Below are 22,100 nucleotides of genomic sequence, written 5' to 3' on the forward strand. Positions count from 1 at the left end.
CCCCTCATAAACCCCCCATTATATACCATTATATATTGTTTTAGCAGACACCCTTACATTTTTACACATTTCGCTGTTGATACAGCTGGATATTTATGGAGACATTTCAGGTGAAGCACCTTGCTGAAGGACACAACACCGCCTCCTCACCTAGGAATGGAACTTAAAACCTTGGGGTACAAGCCCAGCTCCTTCACCGTGACACCACATTGCTGCTTCAGAAGCCCCGTTGAGTGGAGCAGCATTACTCAATGCCCTTGTAAGAGGGAAACTGCGTGAGCTCCAGTTGTGTGCAGGCCCAGCCAATTCACTACAGACGTGCCACAGATTTTCTATATACGGACAGCCGGGGTAGTTGCTCTGATGCACGTCAAATCGAGAATTCTGTCTCTGCCGTCGCTGATGTTTGTTGGCTTGTTGTGAAGGTTCATGAAGGGGAGTGGCCTAAAACAGAACATGCTTAGGCAGCATAGCATGCAGACAGCAGCAATACACACAGACCCTCCTAGATAGAGGGTGGAAAGAACAGTGGAGCTGAATATCTGGTCACAGTCAAAAATCTGTGGGTGTACCTGCTCAGGTTTCCGAGAAATACAGGCCACTGCAGTCCACATAGTCAAACCAACCAGCCGCTGGGAACCAAACAGGGTGCATTGTGGGTAATCAAATTATCACTGTTGCCCTTGTGTCCAGGAAACATTTAAATATGACAGTTTCTGTCCCTCCTGGGATCGGCAAATGCGGTTGTGGTCTGTAGGCGCCCGAGATTGCATTTTGGATAGTTTGAGTTACTCAGTTGCTTAAATGGTAGGTTCTAACATCAGTTGCTTTCCCACATCCACTGGGAGAATCAGTGCTGGACTGCACGCGGGATGTTGACTTTGTGTGGTGGTACGCTGGCGCCAGGTTTCACCGGCACTGCTTTGGTAATTGGGTTTCAGGCTGACGGGATCAGGGCACTCAGAGCTGCACTGCATTATCAGATCCAGGATGACACAACTGCAGAGGTCTCTCTGGTTGTTTCGGGTGGCCGTGATCGCTCCTTGCGGTTAAGATGGATTATCAGATCTTTGGGAAGCTATGCTGGGCATTTCTGAATGAGAAGCTAGGGTCTGGGACTGTATATTCTCTGTGTGCTGTCTGAAAAGGGGATATAGGAGGGATATGCTGGTTTATTACTACTGGTATGTAATGTTCCCTAGCTTAGGTGTGTGTGTGTGTGTGTGTGTGTATGTGTGTGTGTGTGTGTATATGTGTGTGTGTGTGTGTGTGGTAAAGAGAAAGAGAATGGGTGAATAATGGAATATATTTACTCCTGTATCATTTGGATTGGCTGGCTTTTTAATTCATGTGAACAGGAATTCACTGTATAAATGAATGTGCAATGAATGAAGTAACAAAATGTACCCATCATCCAGCCATGCAGGTACGGTAACAATCAGTAATGCGAGATACGCAGAGTAATGGAATGGAATAACACGATTACAATGCTTACTGAACAACAACAAAAAAGCTCAATTTTGACCCAATGCACAGAATTAACGTGAAACCGATGAGTACAGTACGTAGCATGTGAATGAAAGTAGATGAAATTGACCGTGTTATTTCCGAAAGATGGAGATCATGGTATTAAAAGCTTTCGGCTCAAGTTTATAATGGACTACTTTTTTTCAGCATTCGATTGTGTGCCTCATTCAGATTTTTTTTTCTTTTTCAAAAGCTTTTTTTCCCCAACCACTTTTGTATATTTGGCGTACTGTGAGTATTACAGTGATGTAACATCCACGCAGGCCTGCCTGCATTTTTTAATGAACTCCGCTCGCCAGTTGTCATGGAATGATTGCCGAAACCTGCAGCCAGAGATATTACGCAACGACACGGCTGGGCACATATTTGTAAACAGTCGTCCTTTGATAGACTTTTTGAGTAAAGTTAGGACTGCGGACGACATAAACAAAAGCACGTTTTCATGGATACTATGTGTCCACTGATATTTCACTAACAATACACAGAGAGATCATCCATTGCCTACACTGTTATTACGCTTAAATATCCACTGTTGCCAGCTCTTACTAACCGATTTACTTTCAGCTAAGGAAAAAACAAATCAGATTACAGATAAAAAAAAAAATAAGATGTGACCGTATCACATTGAAGATGGTGCTTTGGATTGTGGAATCGCTCGCATTAACGTGCGAGTTGTGTCCAAAAACGGTCTTTGTCTTAAGTTTTGTCGAAAACGGCCACTGTGTAGAGTGTTTAAAACAGGAGTTTAAAATAAGACTTCGGGCAGAAGTAACAGTTGAAGGGCTTTCGAGGGGAAGCGACCTCCTGTTGATCGAGCGCGCGGCTCATGTTGAAGAGCAGTTCCCCGGGAACGTTGCACGCGCCTTGTGTGTGTGTGTGTGTGTGTGTGTGTGTGTGTGTGTGTGTGTGTGTGTGGACGGACTCGGAGATAGAGGGCTGCTATTGTTATGCTCCTTTCAATGGAGCAATAGAAAAGAGAAAAGCTGAGTGGGTTTGACTGGCTTGGGCTCAAGCTTTTCTGCATTCCTAAGTGTCTCGGGGTGAAGCGAAAGAGACCGGCGAAGAGAGAGACAGACAGTGAACGCAAGGACGATGTGAGGATCTCGTTGCTTCTCAGTCTGCGTGGAAGTAATGTGGATACGGGATTTTAAAACATGGAGTTTATAGGTAAGGCATTTTCCTTGAATCATTCCGATTGATCTTTGTGCACCCGATCCTTGAATCATTCCAACGGATTTTTTGTGCACCCCTAACACAGCTACACGTTGGCAATTTGTTGGTCAGCTTTCGATCTTGCACCACTCTTCCAATAAAAGACTTTGTCCCCATAATAACACCGAGCTCTTGAAATGTCGCGCTTGGAGCGACTGAAACTTGGAAATGCAGGAGGTGCCATTATTTGTGGTGAAACTTTTGACTGAGTGACGTTTAAATTAAGGACACGATCCCCAAAATGAAACGCGCCGCAAACTCAGCGCGGTTACAGCATGTGCAAATAGCAGAGTAACAGTTTTCAGCTTTGTTGTTCTGGCGTTGACATTTAAACCGACAGGGAACGTTTTGTTCATTGACACATTTTGATTGACGTCACGTGGAATTCAAACTCTCTGGTCAGTTGGTTGTCCTTCTCTGGGATAAAGCCCGACCCGCTGCTGGCGGGGGGGACGACGACTTAAACGTGTAGTTTTCGGTTCGTTGCGAATTTTTAAACCAACGGTCCTGCCCAGGGAGTCCGCGTTTGAGCTCTTGCCTACAAGCACAGCTGGCCATTTGCTCTTTTTTCTCCCGTTAACCTATATTGGAAAATGTCGTCCGACAGTTCTTGGTGGCAATCTGTTCCGGAAAATGTCAGTGAATATCCCTAACGGACGCATGGCGTGTATTCGGTTGGCATTTGCCAGCTGTCATTTTGTTTTTGGATTTCGGCTGCGCCAGATTTGTTAACAGCAATGATATTTTATAGGCGAAAACTGCGCGCTGTTTAATGGGGCGATTTTCGTTCATGTAACACAAGTAAAATGCATTGGGTATGACGGATTTTAATACAATAATGGATTGTACTAGGCTTGAATCTATTCCCCTTCCCCACACCAGGATTCAAAGGTTCATTATCCGGAGTATTTTTCCATATTCCCTTCTTCAACGCCATCAAATTCATGTAATAGGCTACGTTTGCTTCCCTAATAAAGGGATACTGTACCCTTTACTGTTTACAATGAAACTATCAATGCATTGACTTTGTTTCAAGTGGTGTTTAATCAGCAAATTATTTCTAATTAGGTTCAAATGCAGCCACCACCATAATTAAATATTGAATATTTTCATTGAGCTATCATGTAATGCATACAAATTTATGTTGTGTGCCAGAAGAATGTTTGAAGAACAGGAGCCAGGTGAATCAACTTTGAGCACAATTTGTTGCCAAGCAGGTCTCAGTCATTGTGGGGAAAAAGTCTAAACAGGTGACAAAAGGAGGATGAGTCACTGTGAGAAAACAAGGGGCTGGAGGCCACGGCAGCCAGCCGCCCAGATAACATCATTGTTTTGTCACATCCAAATGGAACTGGTTCTGTCACCACGCTCCATTCCAGAAATAGTTTTTGTACCTGGCTTATCAGCTGGTAAAGGTATCAATGTACACATTCCTTCGGGCCTTTTGACAGTAAGAGGCTTGGCTAACAGGCCCCATTCACATGATGACTGAATGTGGTTAGTGACAGGATAAAGGGAGTGAGAGGTGTCAGGGAACAGCTGTGGGGTATGTCAAGTCACCCACCCCAGGCTCAGCTGGGTTTCTGCATTGTGTTTATTGACAGAAACACCAAGGTCACAGGGGTTTTGGCTAGTGTGGTGTTCTGAGGACTTGAGGGGGTAAACATTTGCCTTGTATCTGCATTTAGCCAAAAATAAAGGCAATTCCTCTCCCCTCGTGGATCGTGCTTTTGAGCTGTATAAGTTTGACAACTTTTTGTTGTTAGCATCCTGATATAATCCTTATGCGTGAGCTGCATCTGAGAGAAGATCTGTGAAAAAGCAGGCCCATGATTATAGCTCTAATAATCTAAGATAATGATTTTGTTGGTAGATGAAGGCATAACTGTACACATGGCAGTCTTCAGAGACTAGACTGCTGAAAGACTAATGTCTTCAAGGTTTGTTTGGGGTATTCTAAAATGAGGTCAGATATTTAGAGCCTCATTTATTAGCTCTGTCTCTCAGCACTGATTAGCTTGTTCTAGTTGCATATTTTATCAAGTTGTTTTTCTTATTCCAGTGCTTCAGCCCAATTTATAGGTATTTTTCTTCTCGTGGTCAAGGTATTTTTGTCACCAAAACTTGTCGTGTTCCCCTGCCAGCTTATCTGAGGATGTTTACATTTAGTTTGTTTTTTTTCTTTGGTGAAGTGCTGACTGTCCCTTGATTTAGTTTTCAGATGGCCAGCCCTAAATGTTCCGGAAGATCGAATATGAATATAAATGAACACGTTCAAAGAAAACTGTGAGACAAAGCACTAATGTTAATCAGAAAGAACCCAAGACAACAAATGCATTAAGGCGTTATGTAGGAGGCCCATGGTGTGATTTGCCCTTGTATGAAGACCTAAATTAGCTGATTGCATGAGGTGTAGCAAAGATCACCGATCACCTGGGTAATGCACAACAGCCATTTCGCGCCAGAACACCCACCACACAGACACTGGTGTTAAGAGGAAGGGATTTATTTTTAATTAAATTTGGGTATTATTAAATAGCTAGATTGTCAGAGTGTGATTGGGCATTTGGGTGTATTCCCACTCTAAGTAATTTATCTTTCTTTTTGTGAGAACATTGCTTAGCTGTTTGTCATAAATCTGTTTTAGAGACATCTGTCTCAGCAAATTAAACAAGCATTAACAAATTAATGTTGGTGATCTCGGCTATTTGTGTGAACATAAATGTATTTCATGCGGGTTTTGTTAGCTATGTGCAACAATGCTAGCTATTCAAAGGTCCCTAGTGAGTCATTTTTTTAAAAGGAATAAAGGCATAAATTTAAATTCTGTGGTAGCTGTACTCTGCATTACCGACTGGTAATTAAATAAAAAAATTTCTTCAGCATATTTTCAGCGAAATTTTGCTTACATGAAGGATTGTTGCTCCTAGGTTGTTTTCTGTGCATAAAATTTTCAGCATTCAGTTTCAGCATAATTTTCAATCTTGTTTGACAGCTCCACTGGACCTTGCTAGTCCAGCATCATTTCTGTGTTTTAGCTCTTAATGGTTGAAGTGAGTATTCAGCTAGGGAAAGCTTATCTTGGATCAGTGTTCAGGGTACTCTCTCCAGAAAGACTGGCATGTTCTTCCTGTGACCTCAAAGCACATTTACACCTTACAGAATCTGCTGTGATGGAAAATATTTGAGTCACTTAATTACTGTTTTGGGATGTTCTCTGGTGCTAAAACAATGGAAAATTTTCTTCCTGCTGGACAGAGAGGGGTCTTTTGGCCAGGAATGCCACCTGGCCTGTTTAGGAACTCTCTTTCTCTTTCTCTCTCTCTCTCTCTCTCTCTCACACACACTCACGCACACGCATACGCACTCACACACGGGCGTACACACAGATAAACACATACACACCTTATTGCAAAGTGACAGACAGTGTGAGCAATGGTGATGAGGGGATGAATGGGTTAACAAAGTCACTCTTATTGGGACTCTTTGACTCGAGGTAGGATCACATTCCCCGTCATGACTGCATTAGATGGTCTGTTTGCAAATCGATTTCTTTTGGAGCTGCCAGGCTTCACCCAACCCCAGTATGAAATGTCAGTCCCTCAGCTATTTGTGCAATTCAATTACTGCTCCTCAGTTGGACTGGCACACTTATTTTTACTCATTCACTTATCAGAAATCATTGGGGTTAGGTTGGAACTTTGGACTGTTGTAAATTTCAGTGATACATTTTCCCCAATCGGTCAGCTGAAATCGTTTAAACAATTGGTAGGCTTATTAGGTGTGTATGTGTACGTGTGTGTGTGCGTGCATGCGTGCTTGCACACACACATGCGCATTTGTCTAGCTCAGCATTTTTACACATTTTTAATGATTAGACCATGGGATTGTGGGACATGCTCCCTCTCTCTTGCTCTCATCCAATCAGAAGCAGGATGTCGCTCTGATTGATCAGTAACTTTTTTTTTTTTTTAACAGTCATTGTATCTTTCCAGCGTGTATGTAGCTCAGTGTGTCAAGGTCAAAGTGTGTTGCCGTTTTACGCTCCAGAGTCGCAGGGGAGACACACAGCCGCCAGCTCTAAATCGCCACACCACTCCCCCAAAATCCGCATGATGCATCTGTTCCTACAAATCCAGTTAAACAATTGATTCTGCCTCTGGTCCTTTCAGAAATCAATGCCTCGTTAAAGATGACTCCAGAAGGGTTAAACTACACAATCTGTCAAGCAGGGAAACGAGTCCTCTGCTCTAATTACATGTGGGGCATGTTTATTAAAAAAAAAACAAAGGCTGTCAGATTCCACAATAATTACTCTAAGAATATTTTGGAAACTTACTGGGAACGCTTTTTCATTATGTCTATACAGTATTATCTGCCTTGAACTGTGTTTTAAATTATGTAAATTATCTTGTTGAAGCATAATATAGCAGTTTGTATTCAGTGGTATTTACCTAAGTTTGTTTACTCAAACAGGGCTGAATAAAGGTTTCGGCAGTGTCAACTGTACCTCGTAAGCCGTGCACTTCATGTCCCTTATGCAGTAAACAGTGCAGTGCATTTAAACCTGGAAGTATGTAAAACATCCATAGCTTGCTTTACAGCCCATAAGCCTACTATAAGGCCACTTTATATGCCAGCCAAGTTATTGGAAATGGTATGGGAATAGTCCGGCTTGAATGTAATCTAGAGAAAAGGCCATAATAGCTTGGGCATTCTATTATCATCAGATATTCAGCCCCAGAGTTCCTTCCATCTTCCATCGAGGAGGTTTGGATTAGTAAAAGGAGGTCTCTAGGGCTATCTGCATTCCTGCACTGACTGCGGATGTTCTGTGTTAAGACTGTCTCTCTTCGAGAATCAAACAAGTGAATCACAGCACTGTGAGCTTCAACAATGGCGGAGGCAGGGTTTTTAATGTGGAACGCGCTGAACTGACAGTGTGTTGACATGTAGAAAAGCTGTGATAGTCTTGCAGAAGGAGCAGTAGACCATTTTCAGGGTTGGAGGTTTCAGGATGTGGAACATGCCACAGTCTGCACGGTGATAGGCAGTATTGCGACAGCGGCAGAAAAAACAGGGACGAACCGGAATATTGTTTTCTTTTTTTCTCATTCATTTCCATTCTAAATCCCTTAAGCTCAGAGTTCTCAGCTGAGATAGGAGGGTTATCTCTGGGGGTGGTAGCGGTTCAGTGGCTGGGACGTGGCACACACACACACACACACCCGTACATTGATCTGTGGCTCGCTAAAGCACTGGCACTCCAGCTAATGGATAAAATAGCGATCATTTTAGAAACAAAATGTTCCCTCAGTATCAGATGCACCTCGAGGCTCCGCAGGTATGACAGGATCGCTGAGCTGAGGCAAACACATCACAGGCTTACCAGACTTTAAAGAGTGTTTATTTCTTGACCTTTTTCCTCAAGTTGTTTTTCTTTCAGATCTGTGGCTAAGGTTAGACATCTCCATGAAACAAGTACGGCTATTCATGATTCAGACTAATACTACACTAAAACACTTTTGACAACCTTTTTGATGAACAAATTGTAAATCATAAATTTGGAATATCCATTTTTCAGACTTAAAAAAGAGGACGTTCTGCCTCCGTGTAGTGAATGTGGGCTAGTTCCCAGAAGGCTGTGTTTTAGGCTTAATTTCACTGGCTTTTGAGAGCTTTGTTAAAGGCGGTTTGGTGAGTATTTTGTACAGGGCTGGGACTAGCAATTTTGAAACCATTTCTGTCCTGTTAAAAGAGAATTCATTGATTCATATTGGGTGCACATTTTGTTTAACATGTTGTAACAAGCCTACAGTCATAAGCATGTCAGTGTTTGAGTCCATTACAATGTGTTTTACTCAACACCCCAGCCTGCTTTTAAAACACTTAGTTGCTAAAATTTTTAATTTTACTCCATTTTTCAGTTACTTAAAATACCAAATAACTAACAAGATTACTTTCGAGGTCAAACAAGAACCTGGACTGTTGTGTTTCTGCAAATGTTCACTGAAAGTTATTTGCTGTTTAGTGGAATATAAAAGGAGTTATCTGTAATTTCAGTCTTGTCTGAAATATGAATGGTTGGCCTTGGTGTTATTTTGTGGTTAAAAGTGCAGCAAATTGTTCGGCTAATGTTATTGCATCCTTGCTTCTGTTGGGTTAGCTTGAGCAAAAAAAAGTCAAATGATACAGACAATATGTTATTTTAAAAGTCTAAAAATTTCAATATATAAGTGAAGGAGGTATAATTGATAACTATCTAAAATGATCTGTAAGTCATTGAATATGCTGAACTTGCTAGCTAAAATAATCTGTAAGTGGTTATGAGCTTGCTGAACTTGCTGGCTAAAATGATCTAGAAATGATTATGGATATGTTGTACTGGCTAGCTCAAATGATCTATAAGTTGATTGTGGGCACACTGAACATGCTAGCCAGAACGATATATAAATGGTTATTGGTATGCTGACCTTGCTAGCTCAGACGATCTTTAAGTGATTATGGGTATGCTGAACCGGCTTGTAGTTTCATTAGTATCGGAGATTGGTTAATGTGGAGCCCTCATGCAGTGCGAGCAATACCTGACTTTATGAACCCCACTGGGAATCGCATCACCAATGCTGATCTGTGATTGATGAACCACAACACAGAAAAAAGTCTATGACTGGCTTTATGTGTATTTCCTATATGATGCAAGCTCCTCTGAATGGAGTACATGCAGTCGTTATCTTTTATATACTCTCTGCAGAGTCGCGTTACTTATTGTCAGACTTAACAGACATATTTGCCCAGGGGGCAGCCAAAATCTATATTCCACTCCATCTGCTTATTTACCACGTTGCTGATTTCGAAACAACGCGCTGTTTTGTCATTAAAAGCCACCCCGGGTCTTTAACATTTGAAACGGCTGGAGTCAGCATTTTTGTCCACTTTCTGTACGCTGAAAATCTTTGACGATTTGATCTTGTTTTCACCTCAGCAGCCCCCTACCCATAAATGGTGATATCTGATATCAGGAATGGATGGTGTAGATTAATTATTCATAAACAGCAGTACGCTATTGAACTGGCCCCATTCCCAGGCTTATGGATTAACAGAACCAGTCCTGGTCCAATGCTTTGCTTTTTTTGCATGGAAAATAAATTGTATGGAATTTTTTTCTCCTATTGTATGGAAAGGAGTACAGAAGCTAAATCCAGGCAGATCATTACAATTTCTCATTTATGTGGTACACGCCCTTGCTCAGGGCAGGGGACAGAGCTGAACAGAGGCAGACCCAATGTGCTGAGTGCAAGCATTAAATAAGCAGGCCTAATGCTATCATTAGCGCAGCCTAACATTTAACTGCACATTTACCGCGCTGTTCATTTACTTGCGTGCATTAATATCACCTTCCAGAAAGGAAACATGAGACTTTATAAGCCTGTCAGTCGTTCAGTCAAAAAGCAATTGAAAATTCAACACGGGAATCTTACACCAAGGAGTCGCGTATTGCTTGGATGGATGAACAGAACCGATACTTTAAACTGCACCCTGTATCGATGCAAATCCTTTTCCAGCCAAAGTGTATTCCTACATCCTATTTCCCTTCATATATATTGGCTTTGAACACATTGAATTTGGTCAACATTCCCCAGGTATATAGGTATGAATGTCATGATTCATGCATAGTGAAGTACTGTACAGTCTGCTTAAGTTTCACAGATGCTACCAAGAGTATTCTGTGTAGGCCACATGTGGGCAGCAGTGTAGCGGAATCAGGAACAGAGCACGTAAACCAAGAGTTGCCGGTTTCATTCTCAGGCGGGGCATTGCCGTTCTTGCTTAACCTGAATTGCCTCAGCAAATATCCAGCTGTATGAAAGGATAATTTGTAAACTCTTGGAATTGGAAAGCAAATGAAATGTAATATGTCCAACATGAATTTGTGTGCGAGTCTCGCTTAACGTAAAAGCTCCCACTGTGGTAGCACACAGTTGACATGGTAACTCTGGAAACTAACAGGGTTATGCCTCCCACTTTTAAATCAAGGTGAATCTATTTTTATCACAAACATTCTCTCTCTTCATAAAGAGGCCAAGACCTGCACTGTTATGTGTGCATAATCACAGCCCACTATACCTAAATTGCTGATACAGATGTTTTTTTTTTTTTTTTTTGCCAGCCCGTTGAATTTTTGATGCCCCCCCCCCCCCCCCCACCGCTCACTTGAACTCAAGTCAAAAGCAATTCTGGCCTCATTGTTTTAGTAGGCCGTAAAATAAAATCCAGTTTTGTCAGTATAGATCACGCGGTCGTCCCAAGATTCCGTGACACTGTGTCATATGGGAGATTGCAAAGGAGCTGAACTGTTCACAAAGCGGCATTTTCTTTCCACAGCCTCACAGTTTTTTTTTTTTCATGCAGTCCTAGTGCTTTGACATACATCAAAGAAATCTCCTCCACTGTTAGTCATGAGTGTGGAAAACATGTATGTGTGCAACTGGCATTTTATTTATAGGAAAAGCGACTCTGAAGCTTCTCTCATTCTTGTAATGGTAATGCAGAGCCATTATTACATTCTTTGCAGAGCCCCTTGATAAATGTACAGCACCGTGCTGTGCTTTATATTTGACAAACAGGTAACCAGTTTGCCAGTGCTGTCTTTTTCGGGTTCATTTAAAAAGCTTCAGGTGCGTGCGGTGGAAGGTGTTTGGCCTTAAGATCTGAAAAGGGGAGTGCATTTTTATGTTGAAGGCGATCCTGTCATTTGTATTGCAGCTTGGCTGAATGTCTGAGTGGCGCAGCCCACAGACGCGGCTAATCCGTTCGACATAACAGGTCCTTTATTTGGCAGCTGCAGAGCTGTCTGTTATCCGTGTTGTCTGACTGGTAGAGCTTTACTGAAGGGAGTGGCTGAGGCACAGGAAGAGGTGAAGCAGAGTTCACGCGTAGAGACAGGACAGACATCCACGGTGAAATCATGGGGAAGGTTGCGGGGACCGAAGCGATGAAGGTGTTTTCAAGGTGATGTTCTGAACCACATTGGTTTGGACTCTGGTTTTTTGACTGAGAGGCTTACAGGTGTAAGTCTCAGGTGGGACAAAATGGCTGCACTGTAGGAAGGTCCAACCAGAATTACCAGAGAAAGTTCCAGATGTGGGGCAGGGTACTTATCAATAATGGGGTGGAGAGCTGCAGAAAAAAGACTGCTATAAATATTCCTTATCTATACCACCTATACTACACATATTACTACCACACCTGTAGGTCCTTTGAATTTAAATTTTAACTAAAATGTACTCTAAATGCCTTACTTGGACACATTGGAATGATTGATTATTTTGCTAATATGTGTATGTATTAAGATTACCGTCTTGACTATAGCAGGTAAACGATATCTGTGTCTTTGGTCAACAGAGACACAATCAGTGTTGACATATCGCTGTAGGTTACCACTGCACCTAAAGGCAGACATGTATTTTTCTATAAGGAAATTAAGCGCAAACAACTACCAAAGGTAGCCTAAATGTTTGAGAAGAAAAGAGGAAAGCACAACAGATCAGAAGCACTGCACTAGTCTTTTGCTACTTTACATCTTTTAGCACACGTTTCCTCAGCTTTGTTAATCCCTGATCGAAAGAGTGGGTAATAATTAAAAGCCTTGCATGAGGGAAAACTTGGCAAATAAATGTAGACTTTCTATCAGACCCTGTGAAGTCAGAAATGTAGAACTTGAATCGTGAAAACATCACCGGTTGTGTCCCCAGAGAAAATATTAGACAGGTTCCAAAAGACCGTTACCCCACAGACTGAGACTGGTAGGCTAAATATGGAGTCATGCAAATACAAGTGACGTACAGGTTTTATTTTTTCTTACGTAAAGCCGTCCTTTCCAGTGAAGAGAATGAAGCTTCAAATCTCAAAGAGAAACGGTGCCAGCGTTTGAGCAGAGCAGAAGACTCCCACTTTTGTCACTTGTGGAAACTCGGAACCTTAAATGAATGTATTATAATCAACGATTTTTCAGGAACAACAGAAAAAAACAGTAGCGCAGTAGCACGCAGCAGTCCTCCCTCTGAGATGACCTGGTGATAATGTTTGACTGCACGTCAGCCAGCCAGCTGGAAACGGGGCGTGCTGCCTGAGAGGAGCTGCACGGTAACATGCTGATACACATTTATCCACCACATGCCCAGCTAAACACTGAGCAGAAACCCGTACACCTTCTCCTGCAGCGAAGCCTGTCAGTGTCTCTAACATCATTTTATTACTATGGCAGAGGCAGAGTATGGACTGTACTTGTTTGAGTTTCATTGCATTCATTGCATACAATTGCAAACATTTAGGAGATGTTCTTATCCAGAGCGACTTACATAGGTAACAATTTTTACGTGTTATCCATTTATACAGCTGGATGTTTACTGTGGCAATTCTGGGTTAAGTACCTTGCCCAAGGGTACAGCAGCAGTATCCCAGTGGGTAACTGAACCAGCAACCTTTCGGTTAGGAGCCCTACTGTATACCACTGTGCTACACTGCCACCCCAAATACAAACTGCTAAGCAGAGGTCATTCAGTGGCAAGCTTAATGTAATATTGCGGGATCCAAGTTGCTTCCCTAACTCGGCTAATGACCTATAAGCAGTTTTACCTGCTATCTAGTCAACTTACCAGAAACAATGACTTTGCAGTAGTCTGTGTTTCTCCGTACTGTGGGAATATGCAGTTGTTATGCAAGAGGGTGACATTCAGCTGCTGTTGAATACCAAATAGTCTTGTGATTTTTACCATTCTGCTCTGTCAGTACAGCTCATCATAATTAGGCTATCCATAGAATGTGGCAGTTCTGGAACACGTTACTTGGAAGTGTGTGTACAATAGTTATTATGAAATAACTTTGGAGCTTGCCCTGGAACAAGGTGCCTTTCAAAATAAATTGATGCGTCACAGGGACTGAACCTGTCTTAATTTGACTTCATGAGAGAAACTCTTTACAGTGTCAAGATATGATATTTTTGCAAGGCTGATCGTTTCAACAGTCAAACTTTCTCTGCATAGGAAAAGCTAAATGGCTTCTAAACTGTATCATAAGTGAAAAGTCAGAGAAGTGTCCCATCATAGAGATGTATGATGATCAGGGTTTCTGTTTACCAGGAACTATCTGCCAATTTTGTCAATGGGGGAAAAAAAGCCATCCTTCATTTGGATGGAAAATGCATTGCCTACAGTAACTTGTTCTACAGAACCCTCTATTATACAGCATAGTTTTTAATATGAATATATGACCCTCTGAATATAATGACCATCAAATTTGGATTAGACTCCTCGTGCTCTGTTTTGTAAACCTTTCAGGCTTATCTTTAAAAAGTACAGAAATGTTTTTTGAGAAACTGCAATTTTACATGTGACTGTAAAAACCGTATTCCCAGCCCATGTACACAGTAGTTCCTTGTCATGGGTTAATTTCACGGTACAGAATAGGTCATGGTCAGCTGTCTCCAGATTTTATTGTATAGCTTGTTTTGCACAGTAAAATTAGCCTGTGGCTGAAAGCTACTGTGGAAACGTGTTTACATTGGCCTGTACCGCATCATGGTGCAGCTATATGTCACGTAGAGATGACCTCCAGGCCTTAAGTACAGTGTACCTCAGTCCAGACAAGGGCCCGTCATTGTCAGCTCCCAATATGGTGCAAGACATGGCCAAAACTCTGCCGAGCAGAACCAGGTCTATTTACTGTGACGTTTGAGGAGTGAAGAAGCAAGGTGTTTTCATTCACACACATCTCATGTAACTAGTGCACCAGAGGGCAGCTCATTTCCTTTTGCTTTATTGCATAAGCCCAACAAGATGTACAAAACATGGATGGTAAAAGCACAGAAAAATGCATTCTGGAGCTGCTGTTTACTATTCCAGAGTGGGGGTGTTGTAATAAATGATTGCGCTTACTTAACTAGCTGCATCCGCATAGGTGGAGGTGCTGAGTGAAGCAGCTATTCTGTGGGTGTGCTGCTGCTGCCACTGCTGCTGGGTCTGCAGATAGGGGTGGACTACAGCCACACACAGTGCAAGGGAATGCTGATCGTCCTCACACAGTCAGGGAAAATCCAGAGCGTCGACGCAGCTCATCAGCTACCTAACATCGAATGCGTTTAAACATTCACAACAGACTTGTTGTTCTTATTGTCAAAGTATGCTTTAATGCAGATTGTGTGTTTTTAAATTGCTGCCAGCTTGAGTGGTACTTAAGTAGAATCAGAGCATGGTTAACTACCGACTGTAGTTAGGGAAGACGAGATGTATCAGAACTGCGGTCAAATTGTAGATGAGCAATAGCGTTTCATCCTCTTCGGTTTCTGTGTTTTGTTCATTTTTGCACAAATGTAGACTAACATGCATCATGAACAAATATAGCAAGTAGTGTGCTGGAGTAAAACATCTCTGAAATTCACAAGCACTTCACTGTCGTGTATTAGCTGTAGGGTGAGAGTGGGTGACATTTGGCCTCTGGGGCTGCTCTAAGGGATTGGAGGTGAGGTACGCCTGTGGAGGTGCCACAGAAACGCGAGCGATCGGTTCAAAGGACCCTGAGCCGACTCAGTATTGGTTTAGAACACATGAGTGTGGTAAATGAGAACACAGCGTAGGCTCATTTTCACTCACATCAAGGGTCATGACATCCTGTCAGCTTCCACACTTTGCCTGTATCTTTGTGACTCAGGTGCCCCCTGTAGTGTTGATGAATCATTTTCCATTGAGTGCTCAGCCTCGTTCTCTTTATAATGCCACATTACCGATTCAGGCGCGCTCGTTTTGAGCGTAATGCAAAGCTGCGTCTCGGGTGAGAGGCTAACAAGCCGAGAGCTCGCTCTGCAGTCCGTGGCTCGGTTCCACCGGGCGGGATCGATGGCGCTCCGGGGGTTTCGGGGGGGGTGTCACCTGACAGACCTGTCCCGGGGCTGCCTACCCACTATCACAAGGAGTGGGAGCACGGGGCGTAGATTTCACACCCATCACTCGTTTGGCAAGGCTCCCTCACGCCTGGTGACGCACAGCGTCTGCATCTTAAATGCTGCATTCTCTTCTACTAATGGGTACTTGCTGAGGTGATACTGAGGTTGAACGGGAGTTCTGTAGCTGTGTCATGACGGGGGGGTGGGGGGAGATGGGGGGGTTCTAACCTGCAGCTTCACGCTGGTTGTCTGGTTGTGAGCCCAGCCTTCAGGCCGTTACGGTCCTGCTTTCTGTGGTTCTGCCGCGGAGCTGTCTCTCCCCGGGCCAGGGATACTCGGAAGCATCGGATCATGTTACAAAGCCTTTAACGAGGTAAGATTGACAGGGCAGTGCAAGTAAATGCCGGCTATTGGATGTGCTGAAGAGGGAATCTATAAAGAAGAGACAAAAGCTTTTGACTGTTTTTCCTTTGAAAGATGCATGCTGGTCACGCAAAGATTCATGTGTGTCTTGTGGTATTTCACGGTTGTGACAGATGTTGCCAAAGATGGTATGTTGCTTTCAGAACATTCTTTGCCTTTGGTCATTTCTGTGTGATAACTGCAGTTCGTTTACGTAGTTTGCTTTGGACACTGTCCCACTTGTTAGCTTATATCAACTCACGCCTGTAGCGGAACGCTACTCTTCTACGGGCAGTATGATGCTTATGCACTCAGGGCGCCCGCCAATAAAAGATCAAGCGAACAAATCTGTAACCCAGTCAGAACTTTTGATGTTCGCATGTTCGAGAGTAACTCTGCGAACAGTCAGAGCACATCATTGTGTCTTTGGGGGAAAAGGGACTTGGATGTAATTGAACGCCATTCCCGAGAAGGCTGGGTCGATACTTTCTGTCGATGCAGATCAATGCTGGTATGGCGGAGCGCTAATTTTGGAAATACCTGATCTCTGGGTCCCCATAGTAGCCTGATGCAGAGGACCTTGCTCCCAGGAGCAGGGTTGCCACAGACTGGACTCTCTAGATAGTTGGAAAGGTTTCTTGCAGAGCAAAACATCAATGCTACAGTAACTTCCAGGAGGAGCATCCAAGTCATCATCTGCCGTCACTAGAACAGATTGTCTGGACGCCTGTTCCTCTTTTGCTTTTAACTCTGAGATTTTTATCCTCGAATATATGGGGTTTGAACATCACAATTTAATGTGCAAAATAGCAAGTCAGTTTTTGAACAAATGTCCAGCTTTGTTTGTTTTGGCTGATGTATGTTTTCAGGCTGCTGCTGTGGTGAAGATGTGCTGATAGATTGTATTTGTCATAAAGGGTAAAAAGCATAGTTTTTAAGGTTTTAAAAAGGCACCGCATGTTCCCACATAGTGTTGCATGAATTAGAAGTGAAGTACCTCTTCCCATCCCTGTAGCCACACTAAAGGAGACACACACACACACACACTTACAGAGCCACATTTACACACAGACACACTCTCCACAAATACGCTTGCATCCATATATAGTACACACACACCAAGCACACTCTCTCCACACACACACACACACAGACACACACACACACACACACACCCTCACTCTTCGTCGCTGAGCAGATCTCCCTCTGCGAGAGACCCACCTGAGCTGGGTTTAAAGTAGCGCTCGCTCGGGCTTTGAGGGACTGCTCTAAATTTGTCCTATTGCTCGCATGTCCCGTGGCCCCTGCAGGAAACCGCATCTCAGAGCTGCAGCGAGCCAGACAGCCAGGCAGACGCATCAGCCTCAGCACAGAGAGAGAGAGAGAGAGAGAGAGAGAGAGAGGAAGGGAGAGACGAGAGGGAAGCGCTCGTGATTAGCCTCAGAGTAATGGAGGAGTGCCGTTACAGCGATTGATTGAATAACTGCGGTAAAAATCTCTTCCGCTGGCTAGCCAAAAAAACCCCCCGGACTGTGATGAAGTGAAGGTTAGGACTGCTGCCGAGAGAGAGAGAGGGGAGAAGAGGGAGAGAGGGAGAGAGCCGGGGAGAGAGGGATGGAGAGCAACTGGAGGGCGAAAGAGCCGGGATGCTTGGCCGAAGGAGCAGAGGAAATTAACCAAGAAGGTGCAGTTTAACTCGTCAGCGGGATGGCTCCGCTGCCCTGGCAATGAGAACCGCGAGGGAGAAAACCTGTACTGATTGGCTGAGGATGGTTGTCTGCGTTCGGCCAATCCAGTGGTGACCCTGTCCCGACTATGGGGAACACCTGTGACCGAGGTACTGGATCGACCTGATCTTTTCTTTTTTTTTTTTTTTTTTTTTTTTTTTTATTTGAGTAACTGTTATACACTGTGCCAAATTAACCTGCCTATCGCAGCCAAAGTGAGCATGCTGTAATTAAAAGCGCAGTGTGTTTGAAGATGGTCTCAACTGACAGCTGCCAGGTGTGGGTTTCTTTTCTTCTCATGCATGATTTTAGTCATCAGAGTCGATTATTAGTAACAGGGTAAGTGTCGATTTTCTTTGTGAGGTACAACATGAGCATCTTTGCTCGGTTGATATTTATCCCAGATTCATAATCTCCTTTCTTTCAGGATTTTATCACCACAGTAGAGGTGCGAACATGTGACCTTTTTTTTGTTAGCTGTTGCAGTGGGAGCGCTTAGTTTAAACCGCTGTGTGCTAGATTCCACATTGAACCCAGGAAGCCAGAGTGCTGGCAGTGGGCAGGAAAAAGTCGGATGTAGCACTTTGCAAAGTAGCCTTTCCAGAGTACTGACAGGTGCATGCAGCCCCTCTCAGGAGTCCCCTGTTTGAAAACGGGGGCTGACAAAGTCCCGACCTGACACAAAGTTAGATAATCGTCACGGTCAGGCGTTTTGGTCCTTGCGGGGGCAATTCAGCCTGCCTCTCTGTCCCAATCAGAGTCTGTTTCTTCTGGACCACCAGAATGTGTGTTATACCAGCGCCAGTCAGAATGGTGCATTCGTGTTGCAGAGGGTATCACTCTTACTTGCTTTAAAAAAAAAAAAAGAGGAAGGAAGAGCTCATTGAAATGGCTAAATTTAGTCTCAGATCAATCGTGCTCTGGATATCAGCCGGAGTTTACGCGTGATGAACGGTTTGGGATTTCCGCGCTGACAGCGTATGCGGCTTTGCCCCTCGTCTCCGTTGCCTTCCTGCCGGAGCCGGAGTTAGTTGGTATGCAGCGGTGCCGGCATCGAGGTCAGGGACTCGGAGAGGAGAAATTAGAAGGTCTTTGTCAGTGAAGGGACTGCTGCTGCAGCTCGCCTGCCCGCTGTTGGCTCTCCTCCAGGAGGCTGGGCTGCCACTCCGCGCCCAGGCTTTCCGGGCCCGTCGTCTGTCACCCTGGAGTCAAAGTGCCTGCGCTTCGCTGCATGAGTCACTGAACCGATATTGGTAATGACTCTGATGGTCAGGTTATAGTGGTAATGACTAGGTGGTTTTATGGTAGTAATGACTCAGGTCTGGGTGAACTGATGTCAGTAATGACTGGGTGAACTGATATCAATACTGACTCTGAACTGATATTGGTAAAGTCTGGGTGAACTGGTGTCAGTAATGACTCTACGTTGGTATGAATACTTCGTGAGGATGCTCAGGTATCAGTAACAACTCTTTGAACTAAAAAAGGCAATTAACTGGTGTCCCGATATCAGAGCGAATCTTCCTGCTGTTCATGTGCCTTTGCTTTACAAATATTGCTGTAATCCCCTGAACAGGATGGCCTGATTGGACCGAGACCAGTGATAAACTTGAAAGCAGCTATTAGAGAACATGAAGGCTTGAAGTGCATTGTGCCTCACACATTATGCAGGCACTGAGTGGTAATGCGGTTGCCCATTTTTCTTTGGAGGCTTCGGAGTGTGGCTCGCTTGATTGGCGTGTGGTTTAGGGAAGCAAGCCTAATGGTGCGGAACAGAAATACCTGGGGGTTTGGTTTGAAGGTTTGCCCTTGTTTTGACTCGCTTTTGGCCAGACGATGCACTCGCTGTTAACAGGGTGTAAATGGGTCTTGATTCACTGCAGGCGTGGATGTGCCTTTGTGGCATTGGGACAGAAGGCGTATTTTTCCCCACTCACAGCAGTGTGTGGTGATGTCGGTAAAACCTAGTCAAATACAATAAAATAAAAACCCTCAACAGCAGCAGCACCTTCCAAATCCAAGTGTAGCTGCATGGCAGACAGTGGAGCCGTGCATCCTGGGATAGCTGGAGGCCTCCGCTGCTTTCAGGCCCTGGACCGTGCTGACAGGCTCATGGCCCATCTGGGATTTTAATGGGACCCAGTGGAGCGTCCTGCTAATGGATAAAACACCTGTCGGCTGAATTCTCACCTGTTTCCAGGAGCTTCAGATCACAGGCTTATTTCATTGCTTCACAGACATTGCAGATACAATCAATAAGTTAGCCAAACAAATTTGATTCGGTGTTGTGCCCTTAACAATAGCGTTTTCAGTGTGTGATGGCACTGTTCCATTTCCTTCTGCAAAGGGGGTCAGGATTTCCCAGAGGGTGTTTCGGAGGCTGTGAGTCCCCCCGCCCCTCATTGACGGAGTCCATTACAATGAATGAATCCTCCTCCCCTCCCCCCTCTCTCCCTGTTGTAGCTCTACACAGGGTTGTGATTGGGGACCTCCCTGAACTGACTGAGCACAGTTGCCTCTCCTGATTTGGTCTTGTGTGTGTCTATGTGTGTCTCTGTATGTGTCTGTGTTTTTGTGTATGTGTGTGTGTGGGTGTGTGTGTGTATACGTTGTGTGCATAGCCACTTTTCTGTCCGTTCCCCCTGTAAATTCTGAATGGTTCCTGTGCTGTGAATGTGGGTGCTTGGCTTTTCTGCTTTCACCCATTTCAGTTGTCATAGACAGTGCGTTGAGTTGTTTTCCACAAATCACGCTGGATGCACACATGGAGCACTATACTGAACCCAGAACATATAATGAACCAAATAATCAGGCTAATTGTACAGCAGATAATGCAGAAAGATGCTAACATTAATAACTGCCAAGAGCAAAAGACACGTGATTTGTACTTGTGCGCACACAACATACACGAACACACATATACACTTTCCATAGTGACTGGTATTGAAAGGAGCAAAAAAGATTTGGTCTGATGTATTTCCTTAGAGGCTTATATGCATGAATTATGTGAGAAAGGATTTGAGAGGGATTACAGTATTTGCACTCATGGAACTGTGAAATATGACTTGAGCTAAAAAGTACTTATCAGTTTTTTTTCCCTTGACGTCAGCTCATCACACCGCTCTCAAAGCACAAGAGGATCCTTGTCAACTACAGATACAGTCGGGGAAAGAAAAAGATTCCCTTTACATCCCCTGGCATTCAGACTCAAAGAAAATGTTTCTTGTTAGAGCGCCTTACAGAACCCTTTACTAGCATCATTAACAGGAAAACTGACCTCTTAACAGCAAGATGGCACTGCTGTACCAAGGAGATAAGTGGAAATTATAAAAGGGCAAGTCATGCAACTACTTAAAAACTGCCATGGTGGCAAATATATTTGCTTTGGCTTCGTGATGTGTAGATTGTGAACTGTATTAATTACATGGTGATAAAGTGAATTGAGGACAACTGAGTTATGCTGTTCAGTGTAGTAAATGCAGTGCTGTTTAAGGTAGATGTATAAAGAGTTTTATGCTGTCAGCAGTTCCAAACACCCCGGATAAATAGGTAGATATTAATGAACGCCGCCAGCTCTCTACAACCCTGTTTCTGTGTCAGCCGCTGGCAGGGTGGAGAGTGGGTAAATGTATGTTTTAATTTCTCGTCTGTGATGGTAGGGTGCTGGCGCGTGAAATCGTTCGGAGAGGGAGTCCTGCTTTACACTCGTTTATTTTCTGCAGAGGTGTCGGCCGAGAGGTCTCCCAGGAGGCGGAGCATATCAGGACTGGGGAGCGCGGAGAAGAACATCTCCATGGATGGGCCTAACTCCTCCCCCTTCAAAGTGCCGGTGAGTTCTGCTTTCTGTATGCTGGCCGATGGGGTTATGCTGCCTAACCTCGGCCCTTTGACCCCCCCTCTTCAGAGTGCCAGTGGGTCCCAGTGTCTGGGTGCTTAGTGAGATTTGTTTTTCTCACTTGTTGGTTGATCCCAGAGAGTAGGGGCCCTGTTTCTAGTCAAAACATGCAAATAGATCTTATCTATTGCACAAAAGCAGCATGGATTAATTTTAACGTTAATTAAAGTTAGCAGCGATATCCACAATCTGTCAAATGCAGTTTGTTGAATCAGAGGCTAATGTAGACAGCTATGTTTCTGTCAAGTTGGCCAGCTAAGCGAATGATTTTGACAATGAGTTGTGTTGTGCAGAAGATCTGGGAGACTATTTCCTGGCTGAGTAGCTATAACGTTAAATACCACTTAGCTAGATGTTCAGCCAAGTTAACTTAGTGTAAATGTAGCTAGCTAGATATCAG

The 22,100-nt window shown here is 43.9% G+C and overlaps 1 protein-coding gene across 5 annotated transcripts in view; it reads left to right on the top strand.

The window, feature by feature from the left end:
* Nucleotides 1-22,100, top strand: part of rasal2 (RAS protein activator like 2) — a 116,790-nt gene that overhangs the window by 55,288 nt on the left and 39,402 nt on the right. For 3 of the 5 annotated variants that reach the window (XM_036553798.1, XM_036553799.1, XM_036553797.1), the window contains exon 4: nucleotides 21,528-21,634. In XM_036553798.1, coding sequence (XP_036409691.1) covers nucleotides 21,528-21,634 — 107 coding nt within the window. Of the gene's footprint in view, nucleotides 1-2,450; nucleotides 2,695-8,067; nucleotides 8,084-17,590; nucleotides 17,916-21,527; nucleotides 21,635-22,100 lie in introns of those variants that run through there. The other 2 variants (XM_036553800.1, XM_036553801.1) reach the window with 2 other exon arrangements.

The sequence above is a fragment of the Megalops cyprinoides genome, chromosome 20 (genome assembly GCF_013368585.1).
Source record: "Megalops cyprinoides isolate fMegCyp1 chromosome 20, fMegCyp1.pri, whole genome shotgun sequence".
NCBI classification, from domain to species: Eukaryota; Metazoa; Chordata; class Actinopteri; order Elopiformes; family Megalopidae; genus Megalops; species Megalops cyprinoides.